This window comes from Ochotona princeps, chromosome 5, assembly GCF_030435755.1.
Source record: "Ochotona princeps isolate mOchPri1 chromosome 5, mOchPri1.hap1, whole genome shotgun sequence".
Lineage (NCBI taxonomy): Eukaryota > Metazoa > Chordata > Mammalia > Lagomorpha > Ochotonidae > Ochotona > Ochotona princeps.
Window position 1 is genome coordinate 97,626,005 of NC_080836.1, and position 20,525 is coordinate 97,646,529.

The 20,525-nt window shown below is 38.5% G+C and overlaps 1 protein-coding gene across 1 annotated transcript in view; it reads left to right on the forward strand.

Moving 5' to 3' along the window:
• NYAP2 (neuronal tyrosine-phosphorylated phosphoinositide-3-kinase adaptor 2) overlaps positions 1–20,525 on the forward strand; it is a 248,291-nt gene that overhangs the window by 72,863 nt on the left and 154,903 nt on the right. The window contains exon 2 of the mRNA XM_004576765.2: positions 20,196–20,497. Coding sequence (XP_004576822.1) covers positions 20,196–20,497 — 302 coding nt within the window. The remainder of the gene's footprint in view (positions 1–20,195; positions 20,498–20,525) is intronic.

Below are 20,525 nucleotides of genomic sequence, written 5' to 3' on the forward strand. Positions count from 1 at the left end.
ATTCCCCTTTTCAAAGATATTTGAGAAGCTGGTAATTAATCATAAATAAGGCAACAGATTCCTGGTTTCCTTTCCTACTAAAAGTACAATAATAAATTTCTATTCATAGAGATAAAAGAAGTAGCAGTTTTGCTATGCTGCTAAGTGATCAGCTACTCCTCAGCAATACGGAGCATGCGGGTCATGCAACCAGGATCCTGGTGCATTAGCAAATAGAGTCTTAGCATTTCAAGAACAGGGGGTTGAACTCAGACTATGCAAGAGTTTTCAATTCTGGCTGCTCTGATAGAAGGCCCTAGAGAACCATGCAGCATCTGCCCTCTAGAATCCTGATGCAGTCCAAAAATAGTTCCTTCAGTGTAGATCCCAGCTCCTCTGGTTTTGAAATGCCCAGGTGGATTTACTGTGTAGTGAGGTTGAAGAACCACTGAACTGAAAATCTGTTTGCCAAAAGATGCTCAAAGCTTTGTGAAACAGTATAACAGTTTGAGAAACACTGAAAACTGGGAAATTTTCTTGTATTCACAACATTCATGTATAACTTAGCTTTTAAAAATGACTTCACTATGAAAATTCTTGTACATCCATCTCACCTACTAAAGGAAGTTGAATTTGTTTGTGACACCAAACTGAGTGCTCTAAGATTTGGGGGAAGTTTCTCAGATTCTTTTTCCTTTCTGTTCGTTTTTATTCTGTATTATTCAGCAAGCAGTGGCACCCCAAAGCATTCCTTTGACCACTCAACAGAGCAACAAATGAGACCATAATCATTATCCTTCTAAGAAAAATTTCAGACATCTTCTCAGTGGGTGCTTTGAAACTCCAAGCTAAAATGCACGGTACTAAGTAAAGTCTGCCTTCCAGGAAAACTGGAGATGTTCCTTGTAGATGAAAATATATCTGCTTAAATTCCATTCCAAAAGTAGCTCTGGCTGTTGTACTACAAAGTGTCCTGAAGGAAGGAAGTTCTAAGGAAGGGATGTTGCTGGGAAGGATTAGGTCATCTCAATACTTCTGCTAAAAGGGATCTGTGATGGGCTAACTCTAAAAAGAATCCCAGAGGTATGAGTCTTCATGAAACAGAAGTAACTAATAATGTGAACTGAAACCCAAATGTGCCATTGTCTTTTCTCAAGTATGGAGTTGCCAATGTCCTAAACTTTTCTGGTACTGACATAACCTTGGATTTATCTGGGTACTTGTGCAATGAGTCCCATGATGAGCGACTGTTTACAAATACTACTTCCCAAATTCCCCCTTCTGAATGGAAAAATTACATTCCTGGCTGTTGCTAAAAGATTATTAATTTGATTTCTTATTTAAACGAAACTTCTTTATGGGCTTCATATTTCAATCACCATATTCAGTATTGAGGACATTATATAGAATTTATTTCCTTTTAGCTTAATTATATGAGCAATAAATATATATTTTGCCAAGAGCCAAACTTTGAGCAACTTGCTCTTTTTTATTTATTTATTTTTTTGACACCAGGTTATGTTTTTTTTTTTTAAGATTTATTTATTTTATTTTCATTACAAAGTCAGATATACTGAGAGGAGGAGAGACAGAGAGGAAGTGGAGCTGCCGGGATCAGAACCAGCAGCCATATGGGATCAAGGCAAGGACTTTAGCCACTAGGCCACGCTGCCGAGCCCCAGAGCAACTTGCTCTTTAAGAGAGCTGAATTCCTTAGTCTAATTGTGATGAAAGGCAACACCTCACTGGTATTCAGACCCACAGCTGCTTCCTTAGATCCTTGGACCTAATCGTCCTTTATTATGCACAAATCGTATAAACTTTTAAAAAATAATTATTTATTTGGGAGGCAGAATTAGAGAGGGAGAGATGGAGGAAATGAGAAATTTTTCATCTGCTGTTTCTGTTTCCTCTGACTGAAATGGTTAACCATCATTTGATCTGGGCCAGGTCAAAGTCAGGTACCAGCAGCTTTCCTGGGCATCCCCAATAGGTAGAGGCGTGTAAATGATTGGGTCATTTCTACTGAATTCCCAGGTACAATAACATGGAATGAATCAGAAGTGGAGCAGCCAGGGCTTAAACCGATGTCCATATGGAAGGCTAACATTCCACTAGGCAGGTTAACCTGTTAGACTACATACCTGGTCCACAAATCACCTTTTCTGTTGAACATTATCATTTTACTCTATGTGGAAATGTTTTCTCCTTTTTATTATGGATTTTATATCATAGTTTAAATTTCCGAATTTTCAGTCTTCATAAATACAGTTTTCATCAAATGAATTTACGTAGTTTCAGTAACAATTATTTGCACCATGCATATTGCAAAACTGCTCCAAATGGCTTCTCTCTGGCAAGTTGGAGTAGGATACTTTAATATGTTGCTAATGACATACCAAGTCATAAGACAGGCTGTTAGCCTTGACTTTTAGCAGTAGACATTTCTAGGTTGGTCATCATGTCAAAAATGCACAACCCGTCTCCAAAATCATTGATTTTTTATGATATTTCCAGTAAAGCATCAAGTATTTTCCAGGCTATAAAAGCTCATGGCTTAACCATTTACCGTCTTGATTTCCATTATTCATTGGCCGCACGTTCTTTGGTTGTTACAGACTGGAACAGCTATTCCTATTCTATTCTATTCCTATTCTATTCTATTCTATCAGGCATAGACAAGAAGGTGGTGGTATGGACCAGAAGAGTATGACCTGGGTGAGTAGGTCAATGGTGGAGACAAGACTCAAAGACTAGATCAGGAAAAGCTCAATGTGTTGCTCTCAGTGTAAGTTGCTCCAGAGCCCATGGGATGGGATGTGACTGGGAGAGCAAATTGCTCACACACCCAAGTGTCTGGATGACTGTTCTTTTCCTTGATGACTGCTGGAAGAAACTGTCGTGACTCCAAAGTCATCAGTGTCTGAACCAGACCATCTTGTCGAGGACTATATTTTCATTCTAAGACTCTCTGTTTAGAGTTGAATCTTTTTTCTTTGGAAAGATTTTTATACACCCTGTTATACATTGTGCTCAAACTTTGGGAAAAGACAGACTTGGTTCAGATGGTTCTTCACTTGCAAGATGTAAGAACTTGCATGTTTTTTTAAGACATGTTACAACTCATATTCCTTTTTTGCACAACAGAGATAACCATGGCTGAGTCAGAGGGTTGTCTGGAAACTATTTGTGTATAGGATAGTACCTTCAATATAGATCATTCTATTTTATCACTATCATTATTAAGATTAATTTAACCTCTGCACTGTGCTAACTCATTAAATAAAATATCTTGGGTCATTAATCCTCAGTTGAAATGTAAGCAATGCTATGCATTAGTAAGAGGCACATGATACTAGAAGGAGAGCTGTTTATTTAGAGATGAGTCTGTTACTTCTTTGATAAAATGGCTACAATCCCGTTATGCTCTGTAAGTATGAGGGTGTTGTGGCAAGCACTCCCATGAGTAGAAAGTGTGTTTTGTAAACATGTAAAAGGCTCTGAAACTTCTGCTGTTACCCTACATAGTTGCTTAGTACACAGTAGACTTGTAAAATAATGTATTTCCTGACAATTAAAATAATTTTTAAAAAGTGTGTTTAAAATGTGTTCTCAAGCACATATTAAGTCATTGTTCTCTATTTCAGCAAGAAGCAAAAACAGTCAATAATTATGATCTAGGAGGGGAACGTGCTGAGAGTCAGTTTGACCTAGCATGTTCAGTGTGATTAACAGTAAAATGGAGAGATTTTACATAAATCTGTGGATTTTTATATTTTCCTAAAATAACTGAGAATTATTTTTTCTGAGGGAAGATTTACTAGAAATCTTTCGGCGTATCTCCCATGACTGCACTTATTTGGGTCACCAGGCCCCCTCAACTGGATTAACACATTAGCTTCCCAATATTACTTCCTCTGTTTCCCCCAGCTCATTATTAACTTGGAACTTAGTTTAGACAATGTCATTATTTTTTCTCAAAAGCAGTGAAACGTTTCACAGGTCACTTTACAAGGAAAAAGGAAAAATAAAACAATTGTGACATTTGTTAATTTTAGTGATTGATATATTTATATTTTAGTGATTGATACATACATATATAGTGGCTGATTTCAGGGTACCAAATTAAAATCACATTGGAAGTGAGAGGTTGTGCACAGCAGCTATAAGAAACCACTGTGATCCAGCACATAATTAGAAAATTCTCCCATGACTTCCCGAGTCAAGGTCAAGTTCTTACAATGATCAGCTATTGAACACACATTGCCAGTTGATTCTTTCAGCTCAGCTCCAACTTTACTCTTATTGCTCATTTTATCTTCCTTATTATTCATTTAATTTGTAAAATTGAGATGTGTCTGCAGCAACACATCACAGAAAATATATGACAGCATCCAGCACTCTTAAAAGACACACTTCATACATCCAAGTTGGCCAGAATTACAGCAGTTCCCCTAATGTGAAGAAATGTGACACACACATCAGTCTTTCCCTGAGGTAGAAAAATTACTCAATGACTGTGTCTCCCCACAAAGCTGGATGTGAACCAACACTTCTGTCACCTGATTTACTAGGAATAGCCCCCATATCTCAGCAGGACAATGGGAAGCACTTCATTGCTGGACTTTGAAAAAAGACTTAAAAAGACAAGAATGAATCAGGGCGCTGATGCATTTAGTCACATCAAATACCACCCATTGTCAGATTTAGCCACAAGAGCTTTGCTCTGAGGTGACCACTAACTCTGCTGGACTCATCTTTCTGTCAAATTTGGGATTATTTCCAGAGTTGGCTTTCTGGTTTTTGAAGGAAGTTGCAAAATATAAACATAAAAAAAAATTCTATGGCTACCAACCAGGAAATGCAATCACGGAGAATGCAGCAGAGTTTACACTGAAGTAATTTACAAATAGGCTTTCACGAGGTGTTTGTCATCTCAAGGTATGGTTTCATGTCTTTGTTCTTAACTTGATGATATGACCTAGAAGCAAGTTATTTATTGTTACTGTTGATGCTTTAGGGATGAAGGTGAGTTGGGAAGAAGGGGTGGAATAGGTTCATGAATGCTGTAAGAGCTTATGTGTACAAATCAGCTACATTTTAACATCCCTCTCTATAAGTGTCTCATTTGCTTTTATGTCACAAGAATGTTCAGTATAATACTTGAAGAATCAATGCAATTTGTTCATTATCCAATTATATATTAAAAGTAGCATTAACCACAAACAACATAACTTTATGCAAATGTTGAATTTGGGGAAAAATCCTTCAAATATTCTAATTCTCCATTAGGCTGAATGAAATTTATAACACTCATGCAACTTCTTCATTTTGTAAAATGTATATGTTTTTACTTTAACAACTTAACAAGATAAGTGAGTTATTCTGCTCACACTGCCTTCTAAGTGCTCAGGGCTGTGCTTGGACTGACATTAGTTAAAAGAAGGATAATTAATAGTACTTATCATTTCTTCTCTCAAGAATTTTCATTTTAATAGTTGAAAAAACATTAAAATTATGAGATGAATTGGGGTTAAAGCGTATTCATTTGTACTTCTCACAAAGCAGAGGCATTTAGAGGACAGTGCGTGAGGATGACCTGACTGGATTCTAAACTGCAGGATTTCAATAAAGGAAGGGGATACTTACATTGTTTTGGTCACTCATCCTCCCTGTTTCAGGAAAGTTCCCCATGCATTTCTGTTTTCCATCACTCTTTTTTCTTCTATGTAGCACTGATCTTTTTTTTAAAAAAAAATATGTATTGAGGCCTCCACTGTGGTGCAATAGGCTCAGTCTCCACCAGCAATGCCTGGGTCCCATATCGTACTGATTTCAGTCCCAGCTGCTCCACTTCTGGTCCAGCTGTTTGATAATATACCTGCTAACACAGCAGAGGACGGCTGGATTGCTCGGGCTCTTGTACCTACATAAGAGAGCGTTGTGAACCCCTTGGCTCCTAATGATGGCCTGGTGCAGACCTGACCATGTCAGCTAGTTGAAGGTGGAAGATTGTCTCTCTGTTTTGCTCTCACTTGCATTTGTTACTGTAACTCTGCCTTTAAAATAAATAAAATAGATCTTTAAAATGTATTTACTTATTTATTTGAAAGGCAGGAGGAGGAGAAAAAGAGAAGAGAAAATCTGCTGGCTCAATAGCAAAAGGCCAAAAAATTCACACTGGTTTACCATATGTGTGGCAGAAACTCAAATATTTGCCCCAACTCCCATTGCCTTTCTAGACACTGGGGAGGAACAGGATCAGGAATAAGAGACATTCTACTATAATATGCTAGTTTTGCAAGAACTGGCCTAATCTCCTACAACTCAACACTGGCTCCAGTAACACTCATCTTACTGGCTCTACTGCTAATCCTCACATTGTGGAAGAAAAATACCTTGCTTTCTGATGAATAACTGAGATGTAGCACACTATTCCAAACAGTTAAGTATTTAGTAATTCTACACAGTGAAGTCTACAATAATTACAGGTTCAATTAATTGATTAGGTGTTTGACAACTAAATACATGCGTTTTTTGTGGAATTTATCATCAGAGAAGGATTCTTGGTGATGATGGTAGCAGAAAATAAGATTGAATGTGTATAGTGTTGCCTAATTATCAAATGTTTTAAAAACAAATGTTATCCTTGGTTTTTGAACAAGGAAATGCTTCTTTTAAATAGATCTATCATAGACCGATCTAGTAATGCTATAGCAGGTTGAGGTGATTGAAAGTTGTAGGTCAGAACTAGTTTGTGGCTGAGGTCACCTGTGCAAATGATGATATCAGTCTTACCCCCTACCACCCTGAGTTGAATGACCTTGACCTATGTATCAGACACATCATATTAATACTTCAGTGGAAGGACAATGGTGTTGAGATGTATGCCAGTAACTGATAGTGTATTGATCATAACATTCAAGGTACGTACAGAAAGACAAGATGTACAACCTTTGAAAAACAAAAATGAGATTGCAGAGTCACTGGATTGGAGGTTCCAAAGCAGTGTCAAGGGACATTTGATGTTAAATGGGTGAAAGAGGCAAGCTGGAACTAAAAATATTCCTAGTTAATGACAAAGAAGTTTAAAATTGAGACGATGGAAGAATGGAGTTTATGTGGGTGGGTTGAATGGGAAAAGGATATCTTTGAGAAGAAGGTTTCAGGAAGTTGTGCGGACAGGGGATGTGTGTATTTTTAATGCTGCATCTTCCGTATTACTACTTGCAAGCTTACAACTTGCAATCTGTATCATACTTTTTAAGAACTAAATAACGTGAGGCAAAAAAAAAAAAATCTCTTTTGGTGATTCCTTTCTGGATCCAAATCCTTTGTTTTCCAGATGTTTAAAATCCTAAACAGAAAACTAGAACAGATGTGAACAAACAAGATATAAATAAAACAAAAAGAAAACTACAAACAAGTTTGCTAAAGATTCATTGAGTTAATTATCTTCCTTAAGTTAAACCATGCTTCAGTAAGAAACTCCCAATTTCAATAAGACTTGCATGAAATCATTCCCTTGATTCCCTTAGATGTATACTTGGAACTTTTATTTTAATGAGGTCATTTTTAAATTTAAATTCACTCTCCATTAAACTATAAACTCTGATGGTATATCCTCTCTTGTACAAGACTGGTCCATTGTGTTGTCCTGGAAATAAAAAATAAATATATGATACAAGTTATAATGAAACTACGATACTAAATCCTTTATAATGAAGAAATTACTTCTTTTTATTTTAACATGCACTGTGGACATTAAAAACATTGCTAACATATTGTGATAATAACTTTAACTTGCTTTAAAGATGTGCGGGAGAGGATGAGGTTTGATTAAAGGCAACTTTTAATTCCAAAACCTGAAACTGCATAGGGCTACAGCATGAAATGGATAACCCAAGTGCTTGCATTGACACAGAGCATTCGATTCAATTACCTTTTCTGAAAGAAACCAATCAGGGAAAGTGCATTGTTCCCGTAAAGCTATTCCAGAAAAGCAGGGAGTCGGGCTCCTGGCCCCTGTGCAGGCAGTCTATGACATCTATATTTCAGTCTATCACGTTATTACATTTGGGCACATTAAACAGATGTGCAACCTGTTGCGCATGAAGACGGCACATTGGCTACTCCATTTAGAGTAACTAATGCAACCACGAATAGCATCTCCAGGGACTCACATTTAAATGCCACTCTGATTAAATGGATGAGGACTGGAAGCTTAGTATTGGGGTGTTTTTTTAAAATGAATTTCAAAGATGCCATGTCTCAGCTTTATCAGTTTAACAAAGTAGTGTGTTCAATGGAAAGATCTATGAATACTTTTTGCTATTCAAGAGGAAGTGCCCATGAATAAATGTAGTTTTGGTTTTATACTCATTTGAATCCCACAAGTATCTCAAGGGATCATGGGGTAAGATATTACCACCCCATTTGAGAAATGAATGTAGAGAAATTCAAGGTGAAGAGGACGACATGAGGGTCTCTCACTGGAGGGCAACCATGTTCTTAGTGAAATTATTTAATAGTCTGGTACATGAAACAATAATAGAGGAACCATTCGAAGATGATAGTTTCTAATGCTGTGTCATAGTGGCCTGGGCTGTGAAAGTGATGAGGTACATTATAACTGATACGAAACCTTCAGGAGACAAGTTATAATGAATTGTTCAGAAGACCATGGTATTTACTTCTCTAGCGAATCGTTTGCTGCTCAAATTCAGGACATCATTTCCCATGTTATCATCATCAGAAAAACAGATTCTCATTCCAAGGCTGATTTATAAAGTGCCTGAACATTTGAGCGCAAACAAGTGGCTCTCATGTGTGCATAATTACAGCCTCAAAGTGTAAGTGTATGCTTAGGTGACAGAGAAGCCGTTAGGCTGGAAGTCAGAGTAGGGTAGCTGTCATTCAAGATGTTTTGCAAAGTTAAGGGAGTGGGAGATCTAATCCAGGCATTTGTTAGATGAGGGTGCTTGTAGAGACTGCTGCAGTGTTATCTCAGGCACTTAAACTGTCTGCAGAACCATAAGACAGGTGTACGTACAGTGTCCATTTGGAGGTGAAGAAAGTTAAGCCCAAAGAATGATTGTGTTTGAACTCACAGAACTAGTTCGTAATGGAACTAAAATACTAAATCTAGTTTTTCACACTGGTCATCGGAGTATCTTTTATTTTAAATTTATCCCTTTTAACTTTTATTTTATTTGGGATTCTCCCCAAACTCCCACCCCTCAACTGATTTTCTCCACATTGCTACTATAGTTTAGTCCTTCATAAGGAGTCATGATTCCTTCAGTCTCTTAATTTAAGTGTGCCCTGATATTGCTGGTACAGACAGTGCATTGGAGTATATTAAGACAGCATTTGAATGTATCATGTTTTGGCAGGAAAACAGTCATTGTTTAATCACATTGTCATGGCAAGTTTTCATGGTAGTTTGAGAATGAGCCAAAACAACTGTAAAGGCAAAAGTTTCTGAAAATACCCCATGATTTTTCAGGAGTTTTAGCCATCCCTCCATTCTGTATACTTGCTAGTTGCTGAAAATAACTGCTAGACTGTGACATCAACAGTGCGCACAGACCAATGAATGAGATCGGCTCACGGACGACAATGGTAGAGTGTGAAGAAAGAGGAACTCATGGAGAAAAGCACCGAATTCACCTATCCCAGGAGAGAGGCAGGGACTTCAGCCTGGAAACCCACTAGGCACTGAGCTCAAAGTGCAATCTAATAAAAAGAATATGCTTAGGCAGAAGTGGCTTAAAATGGGTGAATGTATTCAGACAGACAATGATCTGGCTGCTGATTGAGGTTACAATTAACCTGTTAATGTATCTTCAGGGCTCCTAACTTTGGCATATGGTCAGACTTGAGTTTTAGATATATCTCTTCATCAACAATCAGGAACAATTTTGAGGTAGAAGAATGCTACACAGAGGATGCTTAAGGTCAAGTAAGGAAAATGTTGCAGATGAAACTTGGCTTGGCATCCAAATCATCAAAGACCATGAAGTAAAGGTTTGGACTTTTAGCCCAGAGAAATGATAAAAAGCTATCAAAGGGATTTAACTCAGAGAGTAATGTGAAAAAAATCTGCATTTAGAAGGATAAATCTGTCAGTGCTGTTGAGAAAGATCAGCTAAGAGGCGTTGCATTAATTTAGCCAAGGAAAGAGGAGCCCCTCACCCAAAGCAGGGTGGTAGAGATGGAGAGGAGAGGATTAAGCCGTGCCTTGCATTCGGACTAATAACTCATAGAGAGGCGCAGGAGTATGCACATGTTTCCTTCCTCCATCACAAATTGAAAACATGACAACTGAGGGGAAAATGTAAGCAGAGAAGAATACCGTTAACACTAATATTGTCCATGTCAGGGTTAATAAACCAGTGACTTCCTCATTAATTTCTCCCCAACATTCATACATATACTTCCATTGTGGAAATTTGTTTCTTCTTTAAGCTAATGATTGCCCCAAATATTATAAATGCAAGACAGAGTTTGGCAATATTCTATTGAAATATGCCTGTAACTCCTTAAAACCCTGACTGTCAGCACAAACCCCTTTCTCTGTACTTCTCTTACTAATGCTCATCATCCGCTGAAAAGCCACTTCCTTCTTGGGACTTCCCAAGCCTGCAGCAGTGGTTAGAGTTTGAGGACTTGTTCTTCCGTTGCACCTCCCTGGTACTTCCTCTGGAAGAACATATGATCACAGTTATGACTCTGAAATCATGTGGTTCAGTTGTCCGGGATGCCCTGTGGACTCACTTCACTGTTTTATTTGCTCCGTAACAAGAGGAGGTGTTTGATATTTTCTGGATAAATTCTTGCTAAATGAATCATATTCATTCACTGTTTCATATGCCTTCAAAATTATACCCTTGGAAAGCTAAATCGTTATGACATTTTCAATAGATATTACTTTATCCACTTTTGTTCAGAAAGTTTGAGGCCATTATATGCAAACATTATGTATTTCCAGTTTCTAATTCTAGAGTGAAAAACTTAGCCACAAAATGGTTAGCTAAACTCATTTCTAAAAATTTGGCATATTCGCAAATCATATTCAAAGCTTATGTCTCTTTTGAAGACACAAATAAAATACATTTTCCAGAAGTTTCCCTGTTTTGAATGAATTTTTGGAAAAGATCTCCCCAAACATGAAAATTTCCAAACCATTTTCTAAACTGAATTTGAATATCACGATGTGAGCTATTTTTCATTTAACTTTCTCGTTCAATCTGTGACACTTTAAGGAGTGAGGAAATTTCATTTGTGTAAAGAAACAAGGATCTTTAATTTTAGATTCCAAAGTACCATAGATAATAGCATATGTTAATCTTAAAGGTACTTGTCATGTTTTAATTCTCTCAACAATGTTCCATAGATTTTTAAATTATGTCTCTTAAGGATATTCCATAGATTTTGTTCTGGTACTAATAAGCATCGTATTTCAGACCTATCTCTTTAGAAATTCAGAAATGAATAAAAGAAACTTTGATGGAGGGCATGTGTGTGTGTGTGTGTGTGTGTGTGTGTGTGTGTATAACCGACCTCTTCCTGTAACCTCCTCACTTTGTGTAACTATGATTATTACATTAATGGGAGGCCATTGTAGCTTAAATTCACAGAAGTAAGCACTTTGAAATAAATAAGGGTGTGTTTGTGTTTTTACAATAGATCCCTTAAATACACTTCAGCCTACACCAAACTCTTAAACTTTCATGAAGTTTTATAGTGACACCCATAAAATTCATCCAACTCTCCATTACAATTCTCTATTACACCCAACTGAAAATTATGACAGAAAGGAAATATTATTGATTTTTGTTCCTTTCCCTTCTTATTTGGATTTGGAAGTATACTGCCTGATATTACTGTCGAAGCCCTTGGCCTAAATAAGCAAAATGCTTTTATATTGTTATAATATGCTTTCTTTCATGATGCTATAGGGTACCAAGATTATTTAAATGCTTATTTTACAGTTGGAAAGAAAAAGGTAAAAATTTACATTGATTTATAGTGCTATTTAGGAAAATAAATGGAAGGCAAACCAATGCGTATTTAGCCTCTTGTCTCTGTCCATTCAAGACGCTAAGGTGAAACACATGCAGTGTGAGCTGTTTACAAACAACAGGCTTCTAGTTTACACAGTTCTAGAATCTGAGAAGCCCATGATCGAGGCAGCTTTGGTGTCTGGTGAGGGCCTGAAACCTGTTTCCCAAGCAGTTGTCTTCTTGCTATGTCGTTGCATAGAAGGGATGCACGTGAGTTCTCTGAAATCTGCCTGGTTAGGATTCTAATCCCATTAAGGAAAGGTCTTCCCGCATGACCTAATCACTTCCCAGATGCCCTATGCAATATAGTATTATATGGGTATTTAGAGCTCAATAGAGAAATTTTTACCCAGCATACACATGTTATGTTATAGCACCTCTGCTTACATCAGCCACCTTGCTAACTGATTTTAAAATGTGTTATCTCACGTTAGCATATCATCGTTTTGAGAAGTATTTCACTCAATATAAACATAATTGAGTCTCAAAAGCATACATTCCCTACCTGAAATGGTTGGTTACATATCTCTTATTTTTCTAGTATATTACATTATGGATGGAGTTAAAATCTAGAAAGATTTTACATTTAATGTTTAAAATATTAATTCTAACATCTGAATTTAAAATGATTCTCTTCTTCCTGTGACAGTTATTTCTCTGCCTTTTTTAATGTTATTTTTAAGCAGGGGTTCACAATAGCAGTTAATAAAATTGTGCGTAAAATTTCAGTTTTAACATGTGACCTTGGGTATCCAGGAAGCATCAATAAACAGCCAAACGCAGGAAATTGATGTCTGAAAAACTCTAGCAGAGTGAAGATATTAGAAGCACAGAAGTAGAAAATAGATATTATTGAGGATATGAAGTGGTAATAATGAATGTCTGAGCCTCAGGCAAGAAATCTAGGAATTATGGCTTTGAATGAGCAAGTGGGACTCAGGGAAGACATAAAGGATAATGGAGAATGAACGATTTGGAAGGAAATATGAACACAGTTTAATTTTATTGGAGTCAATGTTCCACGTCAAAGTATATCATCTGATTAAAAGGAATATATGGGTGAATATATAGGCAGTTAATTTTTTCCCAGTAAAGGTATGAAATAAGAAGGGTATTTCAAGCAGTAAATACATATAATGTGTTCATGTCCTGCTTCGTATGGCATTCCCCCTTTCCTTGAACCCAATGGCTTTTTCTGATGTAAGCTACTCCATGGCTCTTGTGCAGTAACTGCCATCTGCAGAGCTTCTTCCATCATGTCAGAAAACCAAGATATCTAGAAAGTACTGGCATTACTGTATCTGTAGGCTTAATAAGTTATAGCTCTTCCACCACGCTGCCAGACTTGTTCCCACTAATTCCCCTATGTAGTAGAAAGAGGGACAGAGTGATTACTTCCTTTAGCCAGTGCAGCAGCTCTCACATAGTGCCCAGGTTTCACTCTGAATAAACTGACTAGTGACATTTGGCAGACCCTAGCATAGCTATGGCGGTTGGGGGCTTCACGTTTATTTGACCAGGACTGAGCAATACGCGAAATTTGGAGGAACACAGGTGGTTTCCCCACAGGGATGCCCATTGCCAGGAAAAAGAGAAACAATCTCTGGGAAGCAAAAGCAGTAAATTTCCACTTTGTTTCTTCATTTTTCTTGGATAAATGTAATAGCGATTGCAGTGCTGAGCCAGAAGACAGAGTATCTGCTACTCTGAAGCTCCAAGTGAGTGAATGGGAACAACCACTATTATTAATCAAGCCTCAAGGGGGTTGTAGTGATTAGGGAAACATGAATTATGTGACAGGTCCCATGTGCCAAAAGATTGGGCAGATATAATTAATAATGCACTTCTTTTAATAGTCTGTTTTGGATTAAAGTTGGTTTTGTCAAAATGGGGAAATGTTTAACACCCAGGTCTCCTGGCCTTTTCTGTGCCAGTTTTCATGTGCCTAGATCAGTTGTGCTATGAATGATATGTAGAAATGGCCAATATTCTGGGACTGACATCTTTTCTCTGGTGGGCAGACTTGAAGGGTTCTCAGTATACAACAAAGGCATGACTTTTCACCCTATGAATTTAGCAGCTGTCATCAAACATAAAATTTTAAAATTGTACTTTCTATGGCAAAATCAAACATTGGTTTGCTTCCACTGATTCCTAGTGAAATGTCTAATGTGAAAGTCCCAGCAAGGAACAGATGACAGCAATTAACTTAATCACAGGCATTCTCTCTCTATTTTTATTGGAAAATCAGATATGCAAAGAGGTGGAGAGACAGAGAGGAAGATCTTCCATCCACTGATTCATTCCCCAAGTGATCTGCGATGGCCAGAGCTGAACTGATCCAAAGCCAGGAGTCTCTTCATGGTTTCCCACACAGGTTCAGGGTCCCAGGGCTTTGGGCCATCCTCGACTGCTTTCTCAGGCCACAATCAGGGAGCTGGATGGGAAGCAGAGCCATTGGGACACGAACTGATGCCCATATGGGATCCCAGTGTGTGCAACGGAAGCCATTAGACTACCGTGCAAGGCTTTTTTTTCTCTCTCTTATATGGCTGTGACTTGCAATTCTCTTGTAGATGCCTTTTCTCTAGAACCACATAAATACAGCATGAGAAATACAAAGAAAAGATCTCAAGCTGTTCAGAAGTTTGCAAAGGTAGAAATATACTGGAGTATAAATCACAAACAGAGACGGGGTTTGGGATCTATCACCACAGAACCAATGCAGAAAACAAATGTTCAGGCAAGCATGGAATGGATTTTTTTTCCAGTGATTTTCACAGAAGATTCCACTACATAATATTGGCATTTTTCACTTCAAAATAGCCCAAAGAAACAATGCCCTGTCATTTTTAAAGATATTGTCCTACCTCAGAAGCTCACTGTTCTCACTGATTATGTTCCCACCTTGGAAGATATTCTTGGATTGAGACACTCATCATTTATGCTGTTGAACTGTCTAGATGGCAGTAAGATAAACAGCAATCTCTGTTGATCAGAAATGTGTAATGCTGTGCTTTGACCTTCTCTGCCAGTGCTTTTCAACAAGTGTTTTGAACAAATGAAGTGTTTATGCGAGTAAAGAGCAAGAGGGTTACATTTGCTTAGGTCCTAGATTCACTAGAAGTTTTACTGGTTGAATTTTATTTCTGTGAATAACTTCAGATTACATTGCATTTTATGCCATGTTAACAGATATGGCTTTTCATAACAATGATAATGTTGACAATGCAATCCAATAGAGCAGCAGTTAAAGGCAACAATTTTAAAGCTGGGCCCAGCATGGTCGCCTAGCAGCTAAAATCCTTGCCTTGAATGCACTGGGATCCCATATGAGTGCCAGTTTTAATCCCAGTGGCCGCGCTTCCCATCCAGCTCCCTGCTTGTGGTCTGGGAAAGCAGTCCAGGATGGCCCAAAGCCTTGGGACCCTGCACCCATGTGGGAGACTCAGAAGAGCTCCTGGCTCCTGGCTTCGGATACGCTCAACTCCAGCATTGGGGAGTGAATCATCAGATGGAAGATCTTCCTCTCTGTCTCTCCTCCTCTCTGTATATATATCTGATTTTGCAATAAAAAAAAAAAATAAAAGAATTTTCAAGCTAAAATCATTGATCATATATATATTAAATTGTGCACAAGTGTCTTTTACGTAGCACCTCAGTTAATTTGCTAGCAATGTGGTGAGAACAATAGCAATAAATTTTAGTTTAATGTAGTTCTTATGCATTTGAAAGAAATAAAGAGCAACAAAGGAAATGACAGAGAGTGGCAGCTCCCATCCACTGGCTTATTCTCTAAAGAGCTGTTAGTGACTAAGGTTGAGCCAAGGCGAAGCCCGGAATCAGAAACCCAGTACAGACATCCTCTGAGAGTGGTGAAGATCCAACTCCTTGAGCCCTCCCTTTGGGCATCATGTTGAAGCTGGAAACAGGAGCAGAGCTGGAAGTTGAGCCCAGGTATTCTAGTATAGGTTACGGGCATCCTAACCGGCACCTTAACAACTGCACCAAATGCCTTTCCAAGAGAACAATAACACTGCTGGCAGACACAAAAATGTTCCTAGGAAATCAGCAGCAGGTGTTATTAAGCTACTAGCTGATAGATTTAGTAATAGGAACTGTAACTCCTTGGTTCTAGGGCCCACACATTCGTACTTGTCTTTTGTTCAATAACTTGTTTGGGAAAGAAGGCTATAAATATTTAACAATTCTTCTAATTTTTCCCTTGATTTAAACAACATTTTACTTTTCTTTTTGAATATTGCCAAGTTGTACAAACCCCTAAATATAGCTACTGGGAAATGGGGACAGGAGAGGGATCATGGCCTGAATGGCTGCACCAGCAGGAGCTGTGCTAGCCAGAGGCCAGGGGTCTGCAGCTTCCTTTTAGGCTTCCTCTGGGTGCAGGGCCCCAAGCACTTGGACCTCTGCTACTTTCCCAGGCCTTTAGTAGGGAGTAGGATCAAAAGAGCTAAAATTGGAACAGGCACACCATGAGACGCCAGCGTCACAGGTGGAGCCTTAACCTACTGCGCCATGGCACCAGTCCCTAAGCAATACTTTATTGTGTTTTATAACAAAAAAACTAACCAAGAGGCAACTAGATGTTGTAATATTGCCTTCATCTTATGAAAGAAGCAGACTTGTCTAAATTCAGGATTATGAAACCTGTTTTTATTTTTATAACATGCAATGTGTCAAGCTTAATCTGTCTTGATTTTTGCAGTCTTGTTACAAAAAGATTTTTTTTCTTCAGCCCACATAACATTCACTTTAACCCAAGTGTTTCTATAGTATAGTTGGTCATAAAGTACTAAGAATTATCTAAATTGCTCAGGCAGAAGCAGAGGAATGACCATTTTTATAGGATTGCCTCATTTCTGAGGTCCTGATTCATTCATTGTCCACTTGAAGGGCAGAAATGGAGAATGAGTTCCTATTTGCTAGTTCACTTCCAAATGCTTGCGACAGTTGAGAACTTAACACAGATCTTCCAAATTGCAGGTGGGAACCCAGCTATGTGAGCCATCAAGACTCTCTCCTAGAATCCACTGTAGTGGGAATCTAGAATTAAGAGCTGGAGCTGGGAGTCAAATCCTGGTGATCCGAAGAAGATCAACAAGCACTGTAACCATCAGGCCAAATGCTCATGCCTTCTCTTTGTTTTAGGTTTTCTCTTCTTCCCTTCTTTACTTTCTGGACAGCGCATCTAAATGGAACCTTCAGAGGCAATGGATGGTTTAGCCCATGATCTCCTTGTGTCAGGAAAATACCTTAACAGGGACTAGAGTGAAAAATGAATGGAAAAAAACGGAAAAAAATGGAAAGGAAGAACATCTGGTGAATAGCCACTCCAGTTAAAACAAGCAAGAAATAAACACTTGATGTGATGAAACATTAGTGAGGTGCAGCCTTGGGTTACTGCAGGATAATCTCACAAGTTCTAGGGCACCGGACAGTTTTGCAGCTGTAATGTTTTGCATGGTATATGTATCTTCTCATTTTTTTTTACTACTTTTGTGTGCTCATTAATGACTCTGTTGCTATTAATGTATCTGTAAGGGACTCAGGATCAGTGGCGTGAGAAATATCTGGATATAGTTTTAAAAACAGAAACTCCAGGGTTGCACCTACAGAGATCTGATTTAGTGATTGCTCAGAGTGTGGGGTCCCAAAATCTGCCCGTTCGAAAGACTCTACAGGCTCCATGAGCGAGTTCAGGAGCTAGTTGTATGCTGCTTGATACAATCCTTGATTTGCTTTGTGCTAATCATCTTTCCTGGCCCTCGATGTGCCTCTTTTATTTTTTTTTTATTCTTTGAATTCTTTTAAAGTTTTTTCTATTCATTTCATTTTTAGCATCCTTTCCTCACCCTGTGTCCTGTTCAAACTGAATCCATACCTGTAGCTGTCTGAAAGCACATGTTGAATTTCTCTTAGAACAGAATTTATATGTACGTGCAGATGCACCTACGTGAGCAAAATCAGGGAAAGATAGATGAAATTGCTTCAGCCTGACAAAAGATAAACCTGAAACGAGACTGCAGAGATAATGTTCTAACTGGGGAAAGGTGCATATCTCATTTAGGTCAGAGGAAACAGAAATTGCTGATACAATAATTTCCAGTGATTCTTTCATAAAAGCTTGTATATATTACTACATGCTTGAATTTCTCCAGGTGGCTGTTACTGGGAGGAAGATGATAGTTTCAATGAATTCTTAAAAGATCCTTTCGTTCAGTAATGTGACAAGACAAATTGGAAAATTATTTGGAAATGAAACATAATTTAAGGAAAACTTGCGTAGACTCCAACAGCTCATCTGTGAGACAGCACAAGACCACAGTCATCACAAATCCAGCATCTCCTGTAGTTCACCACCTACGTTTTTCCTTATTGATCTCCCCCTTTCTGAGTAGGGTTCTAGTTTATATCCTGGTGGATGTTCTTGGGGAAGAGACCTAAAATACAGTGAATGAAAATATTTCGCCGATTTTACGTTTACCTATGCAATGTGAAATTTCAGTGTAGCTATCACTTTGATGTCATTCATTCTCCTGGATATTCACTGCTGAATTGGTCACTGGACTAGGGCATCCCTAGTCTCGGAATACCCATGGAAATTACTCATACATAGTTGTGATTGAGTGGCAAACTCTCCTTGGAATGAAACGCTAGAAACCGAGTTTAGTGTTCATGCAGAATCCTCTCTGACTATCCACAGTGGACATGTAATAGTAATAGGACCCCAGGTGGAAACAGGCAAAATCTCATTTCTGATTATTGTTCCTACTGGAAGGTTAAACTGACTTTAATTGTAATAATTATATGAAAGATGCAGTGAAGAGAATTGCTAATCACAACTCAACTTCCTTCATGTTATGAAGGCCAATCCAGGTAAAATTAAGATTTTAAAAAAGACCCCTAAGTAAATATACATCTCTGGAAAGCTAAACTCAACAAGCTACAAGAATTCATGTACTCAAAGGTTCTTTTTACCTTTCATAGTTAAGAAAGTCAGTCATTTATTCTATAATGATGCCTAAGTTTTCCGTTTAATTTATTGGTGAATGAACTTCATTTGCTAGAAAATTCTAGTAAAATCTCCCTCTTTAGGATTCTACATTTCAGGATCAGCTCTGTGGTCCAGCGAGTAAAGCTGCAACCCGGGACAGCAGCAGCCCATGTGGGTGCTGGTTTGTGTCCTGGTGGTATCACTTTCAGTCCAGCTGCCTGTAAATGGCCTGGGAAAAGCAGCATCAAGTGGGCCAAATGCTTGTTTCCCTGTGGCTCATGTGGGAGATTCAGATGATCACCTGCCTCCTGCTTCTCTCTCTCTCTCTCTCTCTCTCTCTCTCTCTCTCACACACACACACACACACACACACTTTCAAATGAAAGAATCCTTGTTTAAAGTTCACATCCTTATTCATATTGATTTTCTCTGTAAAATAATTATCTGCATTTCATAGCAAAAGAATTTCCTCCTACGTGACTAACTCAACTGCAAAGAGAGAGGGACTTCTGATAGTTGTAATTTGGGTTCCAAATTTTCCACTTAAAGAACCTGAAATTTGGAAACCTTCTGTACTTAAATGTGCATGAAATGTTTAGAAGTATCTCAAGTGACATTGAAACCTTATCTCCCCTTATTTTTGTTCAGTTCAATTGTTAGTAGAACAAAACTCCTAACAAATCTCCCCTCCCTCCGACACAAACACTTGGCCTCTTAAAACACACACACACACACACACACACACACACACACACACAACCTTCAATACAGCATATGAGTCATTGTCCTAGAATCCTTGTGTTACTTTCTAAGCTACCGATAAGAAAGGCTCAAAAGTAGAGACAAGTGATTGAAGATAAAAGTTCCTTTCCAGTAGTAGGCGTATCTGAACACCAAGACAGCTGGAACTAAATGTAGAGACTTCTGATTATAATCAAATTGCACCTACTTTACTTCCATAACTTAGAAAAGAGAATGTTTTGATGCTATCTGAAAGTGTTCTGAAAATGGATGTGTCCCGTTACCCATCTGAAGTAAATGCGTACCATTTCAGCACTATCAGTGTGTGCCAATCTGTGGCTTTGAATGTACCACATCTGTCTTCATGGGTTTTGGTCTACTTTGTTTTACAGCATAGGTGGAGAAGTAGGGCGAGGCCACGAAGGAAGTTACGTGGGCAAACATTTCCGCATGGGCTTCATGACAATGCCTGCTCCTCAGGACAGACTTCCCCACCCTTGCCCCAGTGGTTTTTCCGTGAGATCGCAGTCCCTTCACTCAGTCGGCGGAACAGAGGAGGACAGCAGCTGTGGCTCCCGAAGACAACCCCCACCTAAACCCAAGCGGGACCCCAGCACCAAACTGAGCACCTCCTCGGAGAGGGTCAACAGCACGACCACCAGTAAGAGCGGGAAGCCCCTGGAAAGATCTGAAGGTAAAACTCACCGGGTCCACCGCACTGG